Source organism: Poecilia mexicana, unplaced genomic scaffold (assembly GCF_051168715.1).
Source record: "Poecilia mexicana isolate PSO_F unplaced genomic scaffold, ASM5116871v1 scaffold_3, whole genome shotgun sequence".
Classification (NCBI taxonomy): Eukaryota; Metazoa; Chordata; class Actinopteri; order Cyprinodontiformes; family Poeciliidae; genus Poecilia; species Poecilia mexicana.
The window spans coordinates 18,795,264-18,809,702 of NW_028263372.1; the positions used below are offsets into that span (position 1 = coordinate 18,795,264).

The 14,439-nt window shown below is 39.5% G+C and overlaps 1 protein-coding gene across 1 annotated transcript in view; it reads left to right on the plus strand.

Annotated features, from left to right (window-relative positions):
• Window positions 1–13,850, plus strand: part of dagla (diacylglycerol lipase, alpha) — a 40,602-nt gene extending 26,752 nt beyond the window's left edge. The window contains exons 11-20 of the mRNA XM_015000772.2: window positions 1,215–1,298; window positions 1,958–2,035; window positions 2,254–2,334; window positions 2,576–2,718; window positions 4,411–4,479; window positions 4,557–4,629; window positions 4,794–5,002; window positions 5,887–6,013; window positions 9,407–9,570; window positions 10,426–13,850. Of these exons, the coding sequence (XP_014856258.2) occupies window positions 1,215–1,298; window positions 1,958–2,035; window positions 2,254–2,334; window positions 2,576–2,718; window positions 4,411–4,479; window positions 4,557–4,629; window positions 4,794–5,002; window positions 5,887–6,013; window positions 9,407–9,570; window positions 10,426–11,518 (2,121 nt within the window). The 3' untranslated portion in view covers window positions 11,519–13,850. The remainder of the gene's footprint in view (window positions 1–1,214; window positions 1,299–1,957; window positions 2,036–2,253; window positions 2,335–2,575; window positions 2,719–4,410; window positions 4,480–4,556; window positions 4,630–4,793; window positions 5,003–5,886; window positions 6,014–9,406; window positions 9,571–10,425) is intronic.
• Window positions 13,851–14,439: the final 589 nt, after the last annotated feature.

Below are 14,439 nucleotides of genomic sequence, written 5' to 3' on the forward strand. Positions count from 1 at the left end.
CCAGGTTGTAGTGTGTACATTTAAAAATGATTTTTTTTAAAAACACTGAAAGACTATATACAGTTGAAAAGCTTCAAGAGCTGCTTTACCTCCTTTACATGGAGATTCTAGGTTATATTATGTCTCTTTTATTAAATTTAGAATGATGGGACTTAGCAGAAATTCCGACAAGATTTTCTTTTGACATTTAAACGTGTGCTGTAGCGCTCCCATCATACAAATTATAGCTGGTGGTAACTTTTTCCTTTCTCTGCTTTTTCCCTCCCATCTGTAAGCTATGAGTCACATGTCAGTGGATTGTGCAGTCCTGCATACATTACCTTTTTTTGTGATTAATTGTATTTCTCTTCTCTTATAAGTTACAGTTTTATATCAAAACTAACAAATGCAAACTTAAGCAAGGAGAACATTAATCAGAAAAGTAACCAAGAGGTTTCTCTGACGAAGCCTCTGGGGAGCTGTAGTAAGCTGTAGCTCAGGTGGGAGACAAGACAACTATTACTGAAGCACCCCACAAATCTGGGCTCAGTTTGGAGAGTTGAAGATGGAACGCCAAAGGAATCCACTTTCTGCAGTTTGTCACAAACCAGGTAGGGGAGAAGGGAAGTCTGTGGACCAGGTGCTCTGGTTCAAGGAGACTAAAGTGAAAACCCACCTTGTCGAATGTGCTTCATAGTGGTGGTAGCATCACGCTTCAAGGACGCTTTTATTAGGAAGTTAGCCAGAGTTGGCGATGAAAATGTATAAAACTAAATAAATAAGCCAGTCACAGACTAGTTCCAACCTAGTTATAGATCAAGTTCAGTTTATTATGCCAGTTGGTGAAAGGGTTACTATTTGACCTCAGCCATCACTGACTACTGACAATGCCTTCTGACCAAGTGTGTGGCAACAGTGGACAGTTGATCTCATCGAGTCGATAATCTTTCCTACTGAGCATGGATTTACTTTGTGTTGGTGTTAACACAAAAAAAACCCCCAATAAAATACATCGAAGTAGAAGTTTGGGCAGCAGTAATTCATTTTGATTACATTGAGTTCTTTCTTCACACACTCGGGCCACGTTAAAAAAAAAAAAAAGGAGAAACATCCCAGGAGCCTTGTGCTACTGCTCGGTGATATTTTCACTTGTGTGGTGACATGAGAACGTTTCCTAATTTTCCTAACATGAACCTGCATTTTACCACTTATTGTGTTGTGCGTGTTTTAAACAGGTTTACGAGACTCCGTTCTTTGTGGCGGTGGATCATGCGAAGAAGAAAGTCGTCATCAGTATCAGAGGAACCCTTTCGCCAAAGGTCATTTTTTCTTCTTTTTATTCTCCATTATAATCTATATCATAAAGATATAGATTTTTCTTATAATGTTAAACGCTCCCACCCTCCTTAGCACCTCTAAGCTCTAACACCTTCAACAACAGGTGAAATTTTCATATTTCGCTGCAACGCTCTCAAACTCCCACACCCATCACGTAAAGAACGAGAGCGTGACTGTCCACTCTTGGACAGAAATGTCCTGCATGCTCTTATTTAAGCTTGTTGGAAGATTGCGCTGATGTTTTAAATCAGAACTGAATAGGAACTAAGAGATTTATAACGGATTTATTGTGTAACAAAGATAAAATGCTTATAGGGAGAAAACGTTTGATCAACTTGGCCAAAGATATACAGCAGAAAGTAAAAACACAATGTCCTACCATTAATTAAAGAATATTAAGGGTTTCATTAACATAAAGTTAAATGACAAGCTATATGAGCCAACACTATTGTTTTGTTTTGTTAAAAAGGAGTGTTGCAAACAAACTGGCGATGAAGGACTTAAATTGTACATTTTCTGTACCCTCTGCTCATTTATGTGAGGGGATTTCTTGTGTTCCATGCTCTATATTGCCATTGCCGTTGATTTAGTTATTTTCCCTTCCCTTTTCTTTTCGCTTCATTTGTCTTGTGTCAATCAGGACGCCTTGACTGACCTGACGGGAGACTCTGAGCGTTTGCCTGTGGAGGGGCAGCATGGGACCTGGCTTGGTCACAAGGTGAGAGACTGAGCAACTCCAAGGCGATTCAGACTCGCTCGCTTTTTCCCTCTCTCTGTTTTCCGGGTTGGGGTGGGCTGGGGAGGGGTCATATTAAATGTTAACTTCAGAGTAATTGGTTTGGATATTGTGAAAAGAGATGAATGACTTCCTTTTCATTTTTCCTCTATCTTTTTTACTGCCCTCCATCTATTGAATCCTCTTCTATTTCTCTCCAGGGAATGGTTTACTCAGCAGAATACATTAAGAAGAAATTGGAGCAGGAAATGATCTTGTCACAAGCTTTTGGAAGAGACTTGGTGCGTGACTCAGTATACAGTGTAAAACATGACTGGTGCAGTAGGGATTCTGTGTAGATTGTGTGCTCGCACTGACTGCTGTACCTTATTCAGAGCTTTGCTAAACGTGTAAAATGACCATGAAGTGAATCTTTGTGCTAAGAAGACATAATGCCAACAGCTAAAGAGGCTTGTTGTGAGAGCGGCTCTTTGTTGTGGTGATGGTGTGCTGTAGTGAGCGTAATGACTCTGTCTCCCACAGAGTAAGGGCACCATGCATTATGGGCTGGTGATAGTCGGCCACTCTCTTGGTGCAGGCACTGCTGCTATTCTCTCCTTCCTGCTCAGACCTCAGTACCCCACACTCCACTGCTACTCTTATTCTCCACCTGGTGGCCTTCTAAGGTAACTCAGCCTGTTTTATTCTTTAAAAGTGAGCCCAGTTCTGTTGGAATAATTGAAGAAGTCATTAAATGCTTAAACAAGGTGGAATTGTTATGTTTATGTTTTGAAATGGAGTGCTTTTTTTTATTTTTATTTTTTTTTAAAGAAACCATTTGCATGTCACTGCTGCGCAATAAACGCCTCGTTTTATTTAAGTTGCTTGTTGCATCTTAATTCTAAATCTCTGAAATGTCCTCTAGAGGAGCTCAGAATCAGTCTAGATTAATGTACCAAAACTATGAAATGTTGTAATAATTGTTTAAACATTTGTGCAGAATTTGAATGTAAATGATACATATATCTAAACTAATATTTTTCATTTTACATATTTAAGAATACATTCAAAATTAATGAGCTTATTTATCTGATGTATTTGTTTGACGTTTTGTTTAAATAATCACATGTAAAACCTCTATAGGCTTCATGATTGTTTCCTGTTTTTACTTAGAAATCTTAACAATGTGAGTAGAAATTATTATCACTACTATATTTATGTTCTGTTTAAAGCTGTCAAAAAAATCGTTGACGGCTTTGGAAAGAACCACCAGAGAATTGTGACCACCAGGCAAACCATGTTAACATCCTAGAAGAGCATTTAATTTTACCTTGGAGTTTATTAGATAAAGAGTCTGCGGGGCTACATGTCAGTTCTGTGGTAATGAAATAGACTGTGAACACGTTATGCAGATAGATGAGTTCACTTTCAGCCTGGCTGTTGTGAGAATGGATTTTGAGGTTTTGCATGCCACAGATCTGCAATGTTCTCCATGCTTTTATCGATGAAAGATGCATGGTACACATTACCCTCACTGCACTGCGTCTTGCATCGTTCAGTAGAGCTAGAATAAAGACTTCAAATGCCTCTTTACATTACAAATTGTGTCACTCCAGTGCTATGGGGGTAATAAAAGTAAGATATGACGAAGCTCATTTTGCGCCATGCAGAACAATGTGATGTTAGACTGTGAAACTAACCGAGATTGAAAAGCTGTTTGCCCCCAAGATTTGTTCTTTTTCATTATCTTTTTTACAATCTTTTACACATTTCAGATCATACTTACGTCATCATGGTCTAAAATTAAAATGAAAGTAAATACATGGGAGCTCATGGATCAGTAGTGTGATGACAGTTCTCAAAAAAAAAAGAAAAAATCCAAAGTGGATAGCCATCAGTCTGTGACACCAACCTAAGACCACTGGGGTTATGCAAGAGGACAGGGATCCTGTTGCATACGAGCATGGAGCTATTTATAGTGCACCTATGAATAGATTCAAACAAAATGACTGAAAGCTTTTGGAAGAAAAAAATTTCAATGTTGCTAAATTATAATGCAACAAAAAAGTTAAAGTTGAAGAAATGCATATGTGGGGCAAATACCTTTTCCGCAGAGCTTTAGTTCCTTTTAAGGAAGAAAATTATGTTGTTGAACATCAGAAATGCTGCAGTTTCGGTGTGTTTCATATCAAATTCCGGACTAGTCCAAGTTCATTAAAGTTGTATTGTAAAGACACAGATAATCCCTTTGTGCATGAATTTATTCAAGTGCAACTGTTTGCAGAAGTAGGAAGTTGTTGTTTGGGCTCAGGCCCTTCCTGCTCTTCACACAACTTGTTGACGTTATTCAAGCTTCTCGTGTTGTCTCGTTTGCCCAGTGAGGATGCCATGGAGTACTCCAAAGAGTTTGTTACATCTGTGGTATTGGGAAAAGACCTCGTACCAAGGTATTTCTACTAACGAATCAAATGTATTGTGATTCATTTCCAGCAGTATTACCGCTAAAGCCTCTCGTCTTTCATAGGCTCGGCCTGTCCCAGTTGGAGGGTTTTAGAAGACACCTTCTGGAGGTCTTACAGAAAAGTAACAAGCCAAAGGTAATTTCAGTTTTTGTAGTATAAAAGATGACTCTAACTTAACTTTATTGACATATATTTTTGTCAATCAGTCCCACAGAAATACAGTTTTATCAACCAGTTGTATAACAAAGAAGCAGTGAATAGTATTTACGTGAAAAGTAATATCTGTATTTTTGTGGCAGTGGAGGATCATTGTGGGAGGTACCAAATGCATCCCCAAATCAGAGCTTCCAGTAGAGGATGACGATCCTCCATCTCAGCCTGCAGCGCCCCCCAGCAGTCGTCTATGGCTACACCCCAGTGACCTCAGCATTGCCCTCTCAGCCTCCACTCCTCTCTATCCTCCTGGCAGGATCATCCATGTGGTGCACAACCATCCACCAGAGACATGGTCAGAAAACTATTCAAAAAGTTCTTAAAAACAATGCAGTTCCAGTACATTTTGTGAAGATGTTGAAGATGTGCATTGGTGGACATGTGTCATGCTTTTTTTTTTTTTTTTTTTTTTTTTTTTCTTAATGTTGTGATTTTTGTAATCGAATTGTCAACTCACAAGTATGTTTGGACTGAAACATGAAGACGTGCACCAGGTTTTGCAATATTTATTTAAAACTGGAAATAATGTCCAAAACACATAAACAGTATGTAAATCCTAAACCTAAAAGTTAATCAAGAAAGTCCAGCTAAGATCAAAGAGGAGACATGAGATATACATCAAGTCTCAGTTGTTTAATCTACACCGCCAGTGTTTGGGGCTCATGTCTCCTCTGTTGAAGGGGAAAAAAACCCGACTGCTCTGAATGGAGCCATATACAAGAACTGAATTGAGACAGAGTGAAAAATCTGTCATCCTTTCAAGCTTGGAAAGCTTTTATGTCACATAAAGGACAACTGGAGATTCTTCGAAGTAAAATAAAAATCAAACAAATTGCTGAAAACATTTTTCGTTGTAGAAAATATCCTCAGCAGACGCAGCTGTTTTTGACACTTGATAACTTTTGGACATTTATGTAAACGCTCCAAGTCCATTCAGAGCATGTATCGCATTCACACCAAGATCATTTATTATGCAGATTTCAAGAACAGGGTAAGAAAAATACCCAACAAGCTTCCTTTTAGAGTTGTATGATCCAATCTTCAACACGTTCCTCTCTGAATATCTTTTTTTCTACATACTTGCTAAATTTCACATAAACTTTTGTACTTGCCCTTTTTTTTTTTAGTATGTTGAGAAAATCGATGTGTTGTGAGTTTGATGGGTTTCTGCCTCTCTAGTTGTGGACAGGAAGAGCCGACGTACTCGGCTCTGTGGGGAGACAACAAGGGGTTCAACGAGGTCATCATATCGCCGGCCATGCTGAACGAGCACATGCCCCACATGGTTATGAAGGGCCTGAACAAGGTCTGTCTCATCCCTTTGCATGTTTACATTTCTCTCTAAGGGTGTTTTTCAAATTGTCCTTCCAGTTTTGCTCTTGACTTCCAGTGCTGGGTAGTTAAATTGATGGTGAACATGTATCAGTTGCTTCTAACAAAAAGGATAATGTGTGTTTTTTTTGTTTTTTTTTCTACAAATGGGAGTAACTTGGGTTGTAGAATGACAGACTGTCATATACAGCAGAAGGTTGAAAATATCTACCATGTTCTTAAAGCGCTGAAAAAGCCTTTTAATTCCATTAAGATTATTTGGTTGCTTTCTAATATAACTGTATCTTATGTTTTCTAGTATTGCGCATAAGAAGTGAATCCTTTAAAATAAATTTTAAATTGATAGGTGGTAGCCATTTTGCTTTTCTGATGTTTTAGTCCACACATTTTTTTTTAAAACTGTATGCAGAAGTAGTAGAAAGTTTATACATTTATAAACTTGATAGGTTTATTTGTGCATGTTGATCCCTAACCCACAACTTCACCTTTTTTTCTTTTGTCTTTCTCTTTGTTGGTCCTCAAAGCATGGGAACTGTTCTGTCACAGTTGGTTCGTGGTCTTCTCTGGTTCTTCTAGGATGTTGAACATCCTGTTTTGTTAACAAGCTGTCATTGTGTATTTCTGCATGTAAAGGATCCAACTAAGGGGTTTGCACTTTTTGTGGCTGGAGACTTTATATCCCTGTCTGTGTTTGGGTGTTGTAAGTTCTGTAGGTTAGTTCGATTTCGGATGCGTGCATTTGCCTTTTGTTCCCAGTTTGTGGTGTGATACGTCTGGTGTTTCAACAGGTACTGGAACCATTTTGTCCAAATTTGGAACTGGAGGAACTGGAAGTCAGTCAGTCATCATGCAACACCAGTTTGTTTATAACCTCACAAAGCGAGCTAAACCCCAGACCTCTTCCATCTGATACTTCCTCCATCGCCCACAAACACCTGTCTGGCACTGAATCCCACACAGAAAACGAAGCTGTCTCCGTCCGTCCAACCGGCCACACTTCTCTCTCTTTTCCAGATGCCGAGTCTGTTTCTCCACCTCCTCCTTTGTCAGGGTGCACCTCTTCTTCCCAGCCGTGCTTGGTGTCTGTCGCTTCACTTTCTAACATCTCCTCACACCCTCACACAGCAGCTCTTCCAGCTGAAAATGCTTCATGCTTACCAGCAAAAACCAAGTCTGTGCCATGCATCCATTACTCTAATGAAGATGTGATGCCTACCCCTCTTTCTGAAGGGCAGTCTCTTGAGTCCAACTCGACTCATGCTGAAAATGATCCGCTCATCACAGAGCTCCTCACAAATTCCAGAGATTTGCAGTTTACAAGTGTTAAATAGTCTTGCAGATCCCCTTATCTAAATTTTATGACACTCGATATTAAAGTTATTTGTCAGTTCAAAAATGCCAATTTAAGCACTTACTTTAACTGTTGCTTATTTGCGATGTGATGAAAAGGCCAGACAGCTTTGTGATTGTTTTGGTGTTGACTTTTAGGGCAACTTTAGAGGAGCGGAATGACTTTTATTAAAAAACAGACCTTCTCTTTTCTCCCACTATTAAAACAACAAAAGACCTCTCACAAGAGGAACCCCGGTGGTAGTAAAGTTGAGACTAACTTGTAGAAGTCACCCACTGCTTAGCTGCATTTTCCACATAAACCAATGGGTTAAATGCAAAAAGGCGTCGCAGCTTTTTTTTTTTTCTCCTGTGTGTGGGGGGGGGGGGGGGTTGTAGTGTGGAGATTTAACTGACAAGTTTACAAGATTTGGGCAATTAATGTTTTAAATGTGAGTGAGGAAAAGCTTTGAAATTAGGTCCCAAATTTAGGGTGTCATTTGTAATGTGCTTCTAACTTGTTTTAAAGATGTTTTTTTTTTTTAACCATTTTCTATCTTTTCTGGTGACTTTTAAAAGAAATAACTTTTGGTTCTCTTCCAGCCTTTTCTCTGCCACTGTACGTTCAGTCAAGAGCCTTGGTGCAAAATTTGTGACGCTTGTTCCGCAACCTAACCAGTTTTCATTGTGTTCAGAGTTTCCATGGTAATGTAATTTCTTCCTCATTAACTGCTCTCTTTTTTTTTTTTTTCTTTCCACCACTCTTGGCTAGGTTTTTCAGTCAGTGCAGCTCTTCTTTCTGGATAATTATTCCCTCATTTCATTTTTAAAAATATTCAACTTTTGCCAAGTTTTATTTCCAGAGAAAGGTGGAAAAACAAACTGATCTGTTTGTTTTTTGCTTATTTCCCACAAAGTCTACATGTTTCTTTAAAAAATAGAAACTTACTTGGATTTGGTATAAACTCAGTGTTTACACTTGCATATTTAAATACCGAAAGATGGAAAAACACTTGAAATGTTGTCAGTGTCATTTTAGAATATGAACCACTCAAACGTGCAACTACTGGGACTGCAGTACATCTTCATCATTCATGCGTAATTTCTGCCGCCATTTGTGTCATTCTGCATTCAGTTACAAGTGATGCAATAGTTGTTGGTCATGGATATTTGCAGTAATTTATCCCTTGCATCAGTAATACGTCATTTGTTTTTAGGGGTTGCATGCTGCCAAACATGTTGTTTTAATGCTCCCTACCCCTCTCTATAACCAAGTGACTTATTTTAATAGCATTTTAACTTACTAAATTGTATTTGTTGTATTTTATCTCTGTCGCATGTAATTTTGATATTTCATTTTTTTGTGTGTGTGTATGTTTTTTATGTATTAATTAATTCATTAAAGTTTACTAAACATTTGTAATCTTGGTGTTTGCTATGTTACTACTTAGTAGAAAAAAAGGGATTTTATTTACTTTTTTTTTTTAAGCACACAGGGTTTAAATATGTTTTGTTATTGTATCACAGGAGTAATGTGGGCCTCAGTTCTCCCTGAGGCATCATGTTTGCTGTGTGTGGTTAATGTCATTTTGTAAACTATCTTTTAGATTGCACTTTCATTTGTATGAACGCTACTTTTTCATTTTTATTGTTTTCTTTTTAAATCAGATGCCAACATGTCTGGTTGTGTGTAATTTTAGGGACATTTGTTGAGAGCATTTTTTTTTCCCTGAGGGTAATCTAAAGGCTTTTTAAATACATTTCAGGATTTTTATGAGTGAGATGTCTGCTTGTAGCTTTTATATAAAAAAAAAAGACTTCAACAAAAGAAGTAATTTGATGAATATGCCAGTTTTTTGTGGTTGTTTTCAGAAAGTTTCTTGTCATTTATAGTGATAAGCTATTTTATTTCCACCTATTTTCACCTGCTTGGCCACTTTTTCACCTTCTCCATTGCACATCCCCCAAACCTGTCAGCATTTAGCTCTGACGTGGTCTGAAGTGCGCGCATGTGTGTGTGCCTCTGTGCTTATAACAGGTTCTGGAGAACTACAATAAAGGCAAAACGGCTTTGTTGTCGGCAGCCAAGATTATGGTGAGCCCCACAGAAGTAGATCTGAACCCTGAGACTTTGTTCGTGGATGCAGCTTCTCAGGAGCCGACACCCACAACAACCCACCACCGCAGAAACAGCAGCGTTCGGTTAGTATGCCGGGCACTGTTTTAAGTATGCTTGAGCCTTGTAGAACATGTGAAGCTAAACTTCATCCTTAGCCTGTAGCTGTAGTTTAACTATGTGGTGCTCAGAGACATACTACTGATACTAACTGCTACTTTGTTTTCTCAAATTATTGTCTGTCTGTTAAAAAAAAAAAAAAAAAAAAGAGAAAAACCTTTGTTACGGTAAGCAAGGCATGCCAGTACTAACTCTGCACAATATGATCCCCTCTCTCTTGCACGCTTGCACGCTGTCTATCCACAGAGCAATTGTAACGTATGGTAGTATCCGATTTCCACCTCGCCCTCTCTGGTTCAGTCCTTGTCCCAAGTCAGTGTGAATTTCCGATAGTAGTAATGTTTGAAATCTGATTTTTTACCCTTTGCATATGATGCTAATCCAAGAGCATACATGCACTACTAGCACACACTCCATGGGTGCCTCTCATTATGCAAACTTTTATCCATGTTTCAGATACTCCATGTAAGGAGGTTTAAAAGAAATCACAGGATATGAAAATATCCTTTCTTTGAGTTGTTTTGTCATAAAAATAACAATATCCTCTTCATGGACACAAGGAAGCATGAGCAAAATGATCAGCACCCCTGGTCTTTTTAGTCTGACGTCTGCGTGTTTTCTTCCATCGACCTAACATGTTGCCTCAGGCACGTAGCTTGGAGAATGTAGATATAGTGTGAATACTAACACCTGTTTCCCTCCCTTCTTTAACCCGCAAAGATGTTTTGACCCACTTTTATTGTCTATCCTGTGTTCTGGGTCCCCCACTCTCCTCTTGTCCTTGTCATCCCTCTCCTGCCCTCTCTTTTCCTGTCCTCCAGTTCGTGTGCCCAGTCTGAGATATCTCTGGATGGTTTCTCTGAGTGCCCTCCTCCCCCAGTTCCTGTAGTGTTGCGTGGAGCACGCGAGCGCCTTGCGGTGGAGCTGAGGGACCGTAAGGCACCACTGGCCGTCATGGAGAGTCTCTCGGATGCAGAGTCTCTTTACAGCCTGGATTCTCGGCGCTCATCAGCGGCCTTCAGGGGCTCGCCGATGTTGGGTAGCCTACCTTTCCCGTTGGATGCCCCAATACCAGAGGAGAACCCATCTCTCAGCTCTCGTACCGAATTGTTGGCTGCAGATTGCCTCTGCCCGGCAACGCCGGAGCACCTAGGTGAGGTTGGACCCTTCTTTACCCCACACGAATCCAGATCCACTCCAGATTACCCTATGAGGCTGTCTCCTGCCACACCACGCTACAGTGGACCCCATTCCCCAGCCCTTTTAAATCAATGTGTTCAGCCTTTCAAACATGAGTCTAATGCAGCTCCAACAATGGTTAGTGATGGGGATCAGATGCCTGGTGTCTACAGCCCAGGGAGCACTCCAAATGCTCCACTAAGCCCACAGATTGACTCTAGACTAATGGATAACAAAAAAGAGGACATGGAGCTCGAGATGACACAGAAAATGTTGGGTGAAGAAACCAGTCTAGCCGTTTCTACTGCTCCACCCCAGCTAACAAATGGGAACCCCAGTCAGGCTGTGCTAGAGTTCGCACAGTACTTGGACTCTCTCTTCAGACTGGACGGCAGCAGCTCACCACCTCTGGACCTGTCTGATGGGGAGTCAGAGTCGGGCAGGGGTTCTTTTGGACAGGGTGAATGTCTTGGAGATGGACAGCACCTGGATGATGCACAGCTGCTGGCCAGAGCAACACTTGAGCCTAACCTTGTTCCCAAGCCTCCACGCACTTTTGCCGGATCTGCTGATCCCTCTTCAGGCATATCATTGTCCCCATCCTTTCCTCTCTCATCCTCTGAGGAGCTCAACGATCTCTCGCCAAGCGAGGGTGCCCCGCCAGCCATTCACTCCCTACTAACATCCAGCCCATGCCACTGTCCTGAAGAGAATACACTATCATCAATGGTTTAATATGCCCTGAAGGCTCTGTTGTGCTTTACGGTCTGGTGATTCAAACTTTCAAACATATCACAACACACGCATGGAGTGGAATGCAGTCACTCATTAGAGATCCAGTGACAGAACTTAAGGGACCAACAGGTACACCATATCCATTCTCCAGGTGTCCCCTTTGAACTCAGGGGACATTTTCACAGTATTGCAATGACAAAAAAGAAGATACCTCTCTCTGCATGCCAGGGGGCTGTGCTGCTTCACAACTGTAGCTTCACAATGCCAATCCAGAACAATATTGTCTGACCCACATGGGAACATTTCTACATTTCATCCAGTCCCTAATTTTAGCAAATGCAAAGGGAGAATCGTTAACTGAGCAGGAAATCTGAAACTAATGCTGTAGAAACGGTTAGCAAAGGCACATCATCTGGGTTGGTGTACCAGACCTCTTCCTGCATCTTCAGCAGTTCTGAAAGCTTGTACAGCTTTTGTTTTATCTTTTTTTTTTTTTTTTTTTTTTTTTAAATCCAGAATGTGAAGATGGGACATATTTGTTTATAAACAGAAGTGAAAAAACAATTAGAAACGTTCCTCAGGTCTACAAAGAACTGACTTGGAGAAAGAGAGTGTGTTATGTTGGTGAGAATACATGTGTCTTAAACATAAAGTGATTGTGACAAAGTTATTACAGATGCCTATGGATGTTTTTAGAGTCTTTTGGTTACACTTTATAATGCATGACAACTTTTTTTTAATAAGTTATTCCGATGGAGAACTTGTCACTAAGCCACTTAGATTGACATTTTGTTACTATTGCACACACATTGCTCAGTTTACCCCTTTTGCCAAAAAAGAAAAGATAGCAAATTGTCTTGCCAAATGTATTTATGAAATGTAATTTTCTATATGTTTAAGGATACTACTTTATTTAAACACAGGCTCAGTTCAATACTTCATTTCAAGTTCTATCAGTTCCCATCTAGACTGTTACACAACAACATGTAGGCAATGTCATCCTGACATTAAAACGCTGCCATACCTTTCATGTAAAAAAAACAAAACAAAACCAAGACCGCTGCACGTTGGGTTTGAACTAATAAATTGTCTTAAAATTGCTGTATAATTTTCTTTCAAAATCTCTTAGCAATGTGCCCAAGTCAGAGTTTGCATGCTTTATGCATTTAACGTAGCATGGCTTGTATAGAACAAGTCTTGTCATCAAGTCACAGTAAATACGCTCTGAACGTGTCCAGAAATAATCACCATGTCTCAGCCATCATTAACACAGCCTTATTAGAGGTTTAATTAGAAGTAAAAGTGCATCAGGACATCATTTTGTTTTCCTGTTCTGAAGGTGCTTTCAGTTTTGGAGGTCAAAGTGTTTACTTCCCTTTAATCCGGTTCATCCTCCTTGAAGTTTGACTGAATTCACGACTGACATCAAGTTGTCTATATCACTTTGGGTGTGACAAGTTGCTCATGTTTTGCATTCTTTAGTACAGTCAATGTTTTCACATTTAACACTATATTTAATGGTTTTATTATCCTGCAACAGATTGGTTTGATGTCAGTGTTTTCTTATCTCAGTTTTTAGGGAAGCTCTTCCTAAATGCAAGACGTTATCTATAATTAAGCCTTTGTTACCCTGTTTGTCAGTGGCACGTAAACATTTTGCCATGACTCGTGCACAATGTTTTTTTTGTTGTTTTGTTTTAAACATTTTTTAGTTTTCACAAATTCTTCAAAGTGATGAGGTATGCTACAGACAGACATTTGGTGCCATGCCACTACCAAGTCCGAGTCTCACTAGCTATCTGCACAGCTTCTTTAATGACATCTGCTGTGATCGCTCGCAGCAGACTGGTCAAGCCAGTTTAAAATCAGGCATTACCTACACCATTATGACGGTCCTGATAGACACACTATTGTTGGGCCAGACGGTTCCTTCTAGCAGCAGCTTTGTTTGCAGTTGTTCATACACTTAACTCTGCAAAAAGAAAGTACCATTTTTCCATTGTGATGTGTACAGCACTGTCTTTTATGTGTACTTATTTATGCAGATGTCTGTAAGATGAATTCCAATAGAGTCGTGTAGAGAACAACTATATAACAATAAGACTACCTGAAAAGATCAGTACTGACATGTAGGAGAAAAAGGAGCTATTTATTCAGACTATTGGCAGATACAAATTCGTCTATATTGAAAAAGAAATAATTCAACTATGTCTTGTCCATGTTTACCTGGTTTGCATCCCTTCCTTTCCTGCCCCACGATGAGAATGTATTTAATCCCTTTCCCTCACTGCCCTGCCTGTAATGGAATAAACTACAAACTATGAGAGAAAAACCACAAGTTTCTGTCATAACTATTTTATAACGGGTGCATCTCAGAAATTTCGAATGTCACAATATTGCATAAAACCAATTAGAAAATAGATGGCCTGCTGAAAAGTATCCTCATGCACTGTACAATATATTAGGACACCTTTTGCAGGAATTAATACTAGAATAAATACATTTTTACAATGACATTCTACTTTTTGGGATGCACCTGTACATGTTTCTCATGCATTATTTTTAGTGTGTTACTGACTCCAACATACTTGCATCCCTAAAAGGATAAATAACTGAATATTATTTATCATTTAGTTCACTGGATGGCAAACTAAGAGATGAAAAATGCTAAAATGCAGAGGCACATGTAAACGTGTGAGTTTTGACACGCAGTACTCTGTACTTTTGTACGGAGAGACGATTTCTCCCTAAAATAGCTTGAGTTTTGGCTGATGTAAAGAATGCGTCAGTGGTTTTCGAGATGCTGCTGAGTGCAGATATATTTTGAGTGAAGCACAACATGAGTTGCTGGAGCTTTTTATAAGTTCAAGTGTAGGTGCAGCATATTATTATTGTACGCTACAACTGACACAAGCTGAAAT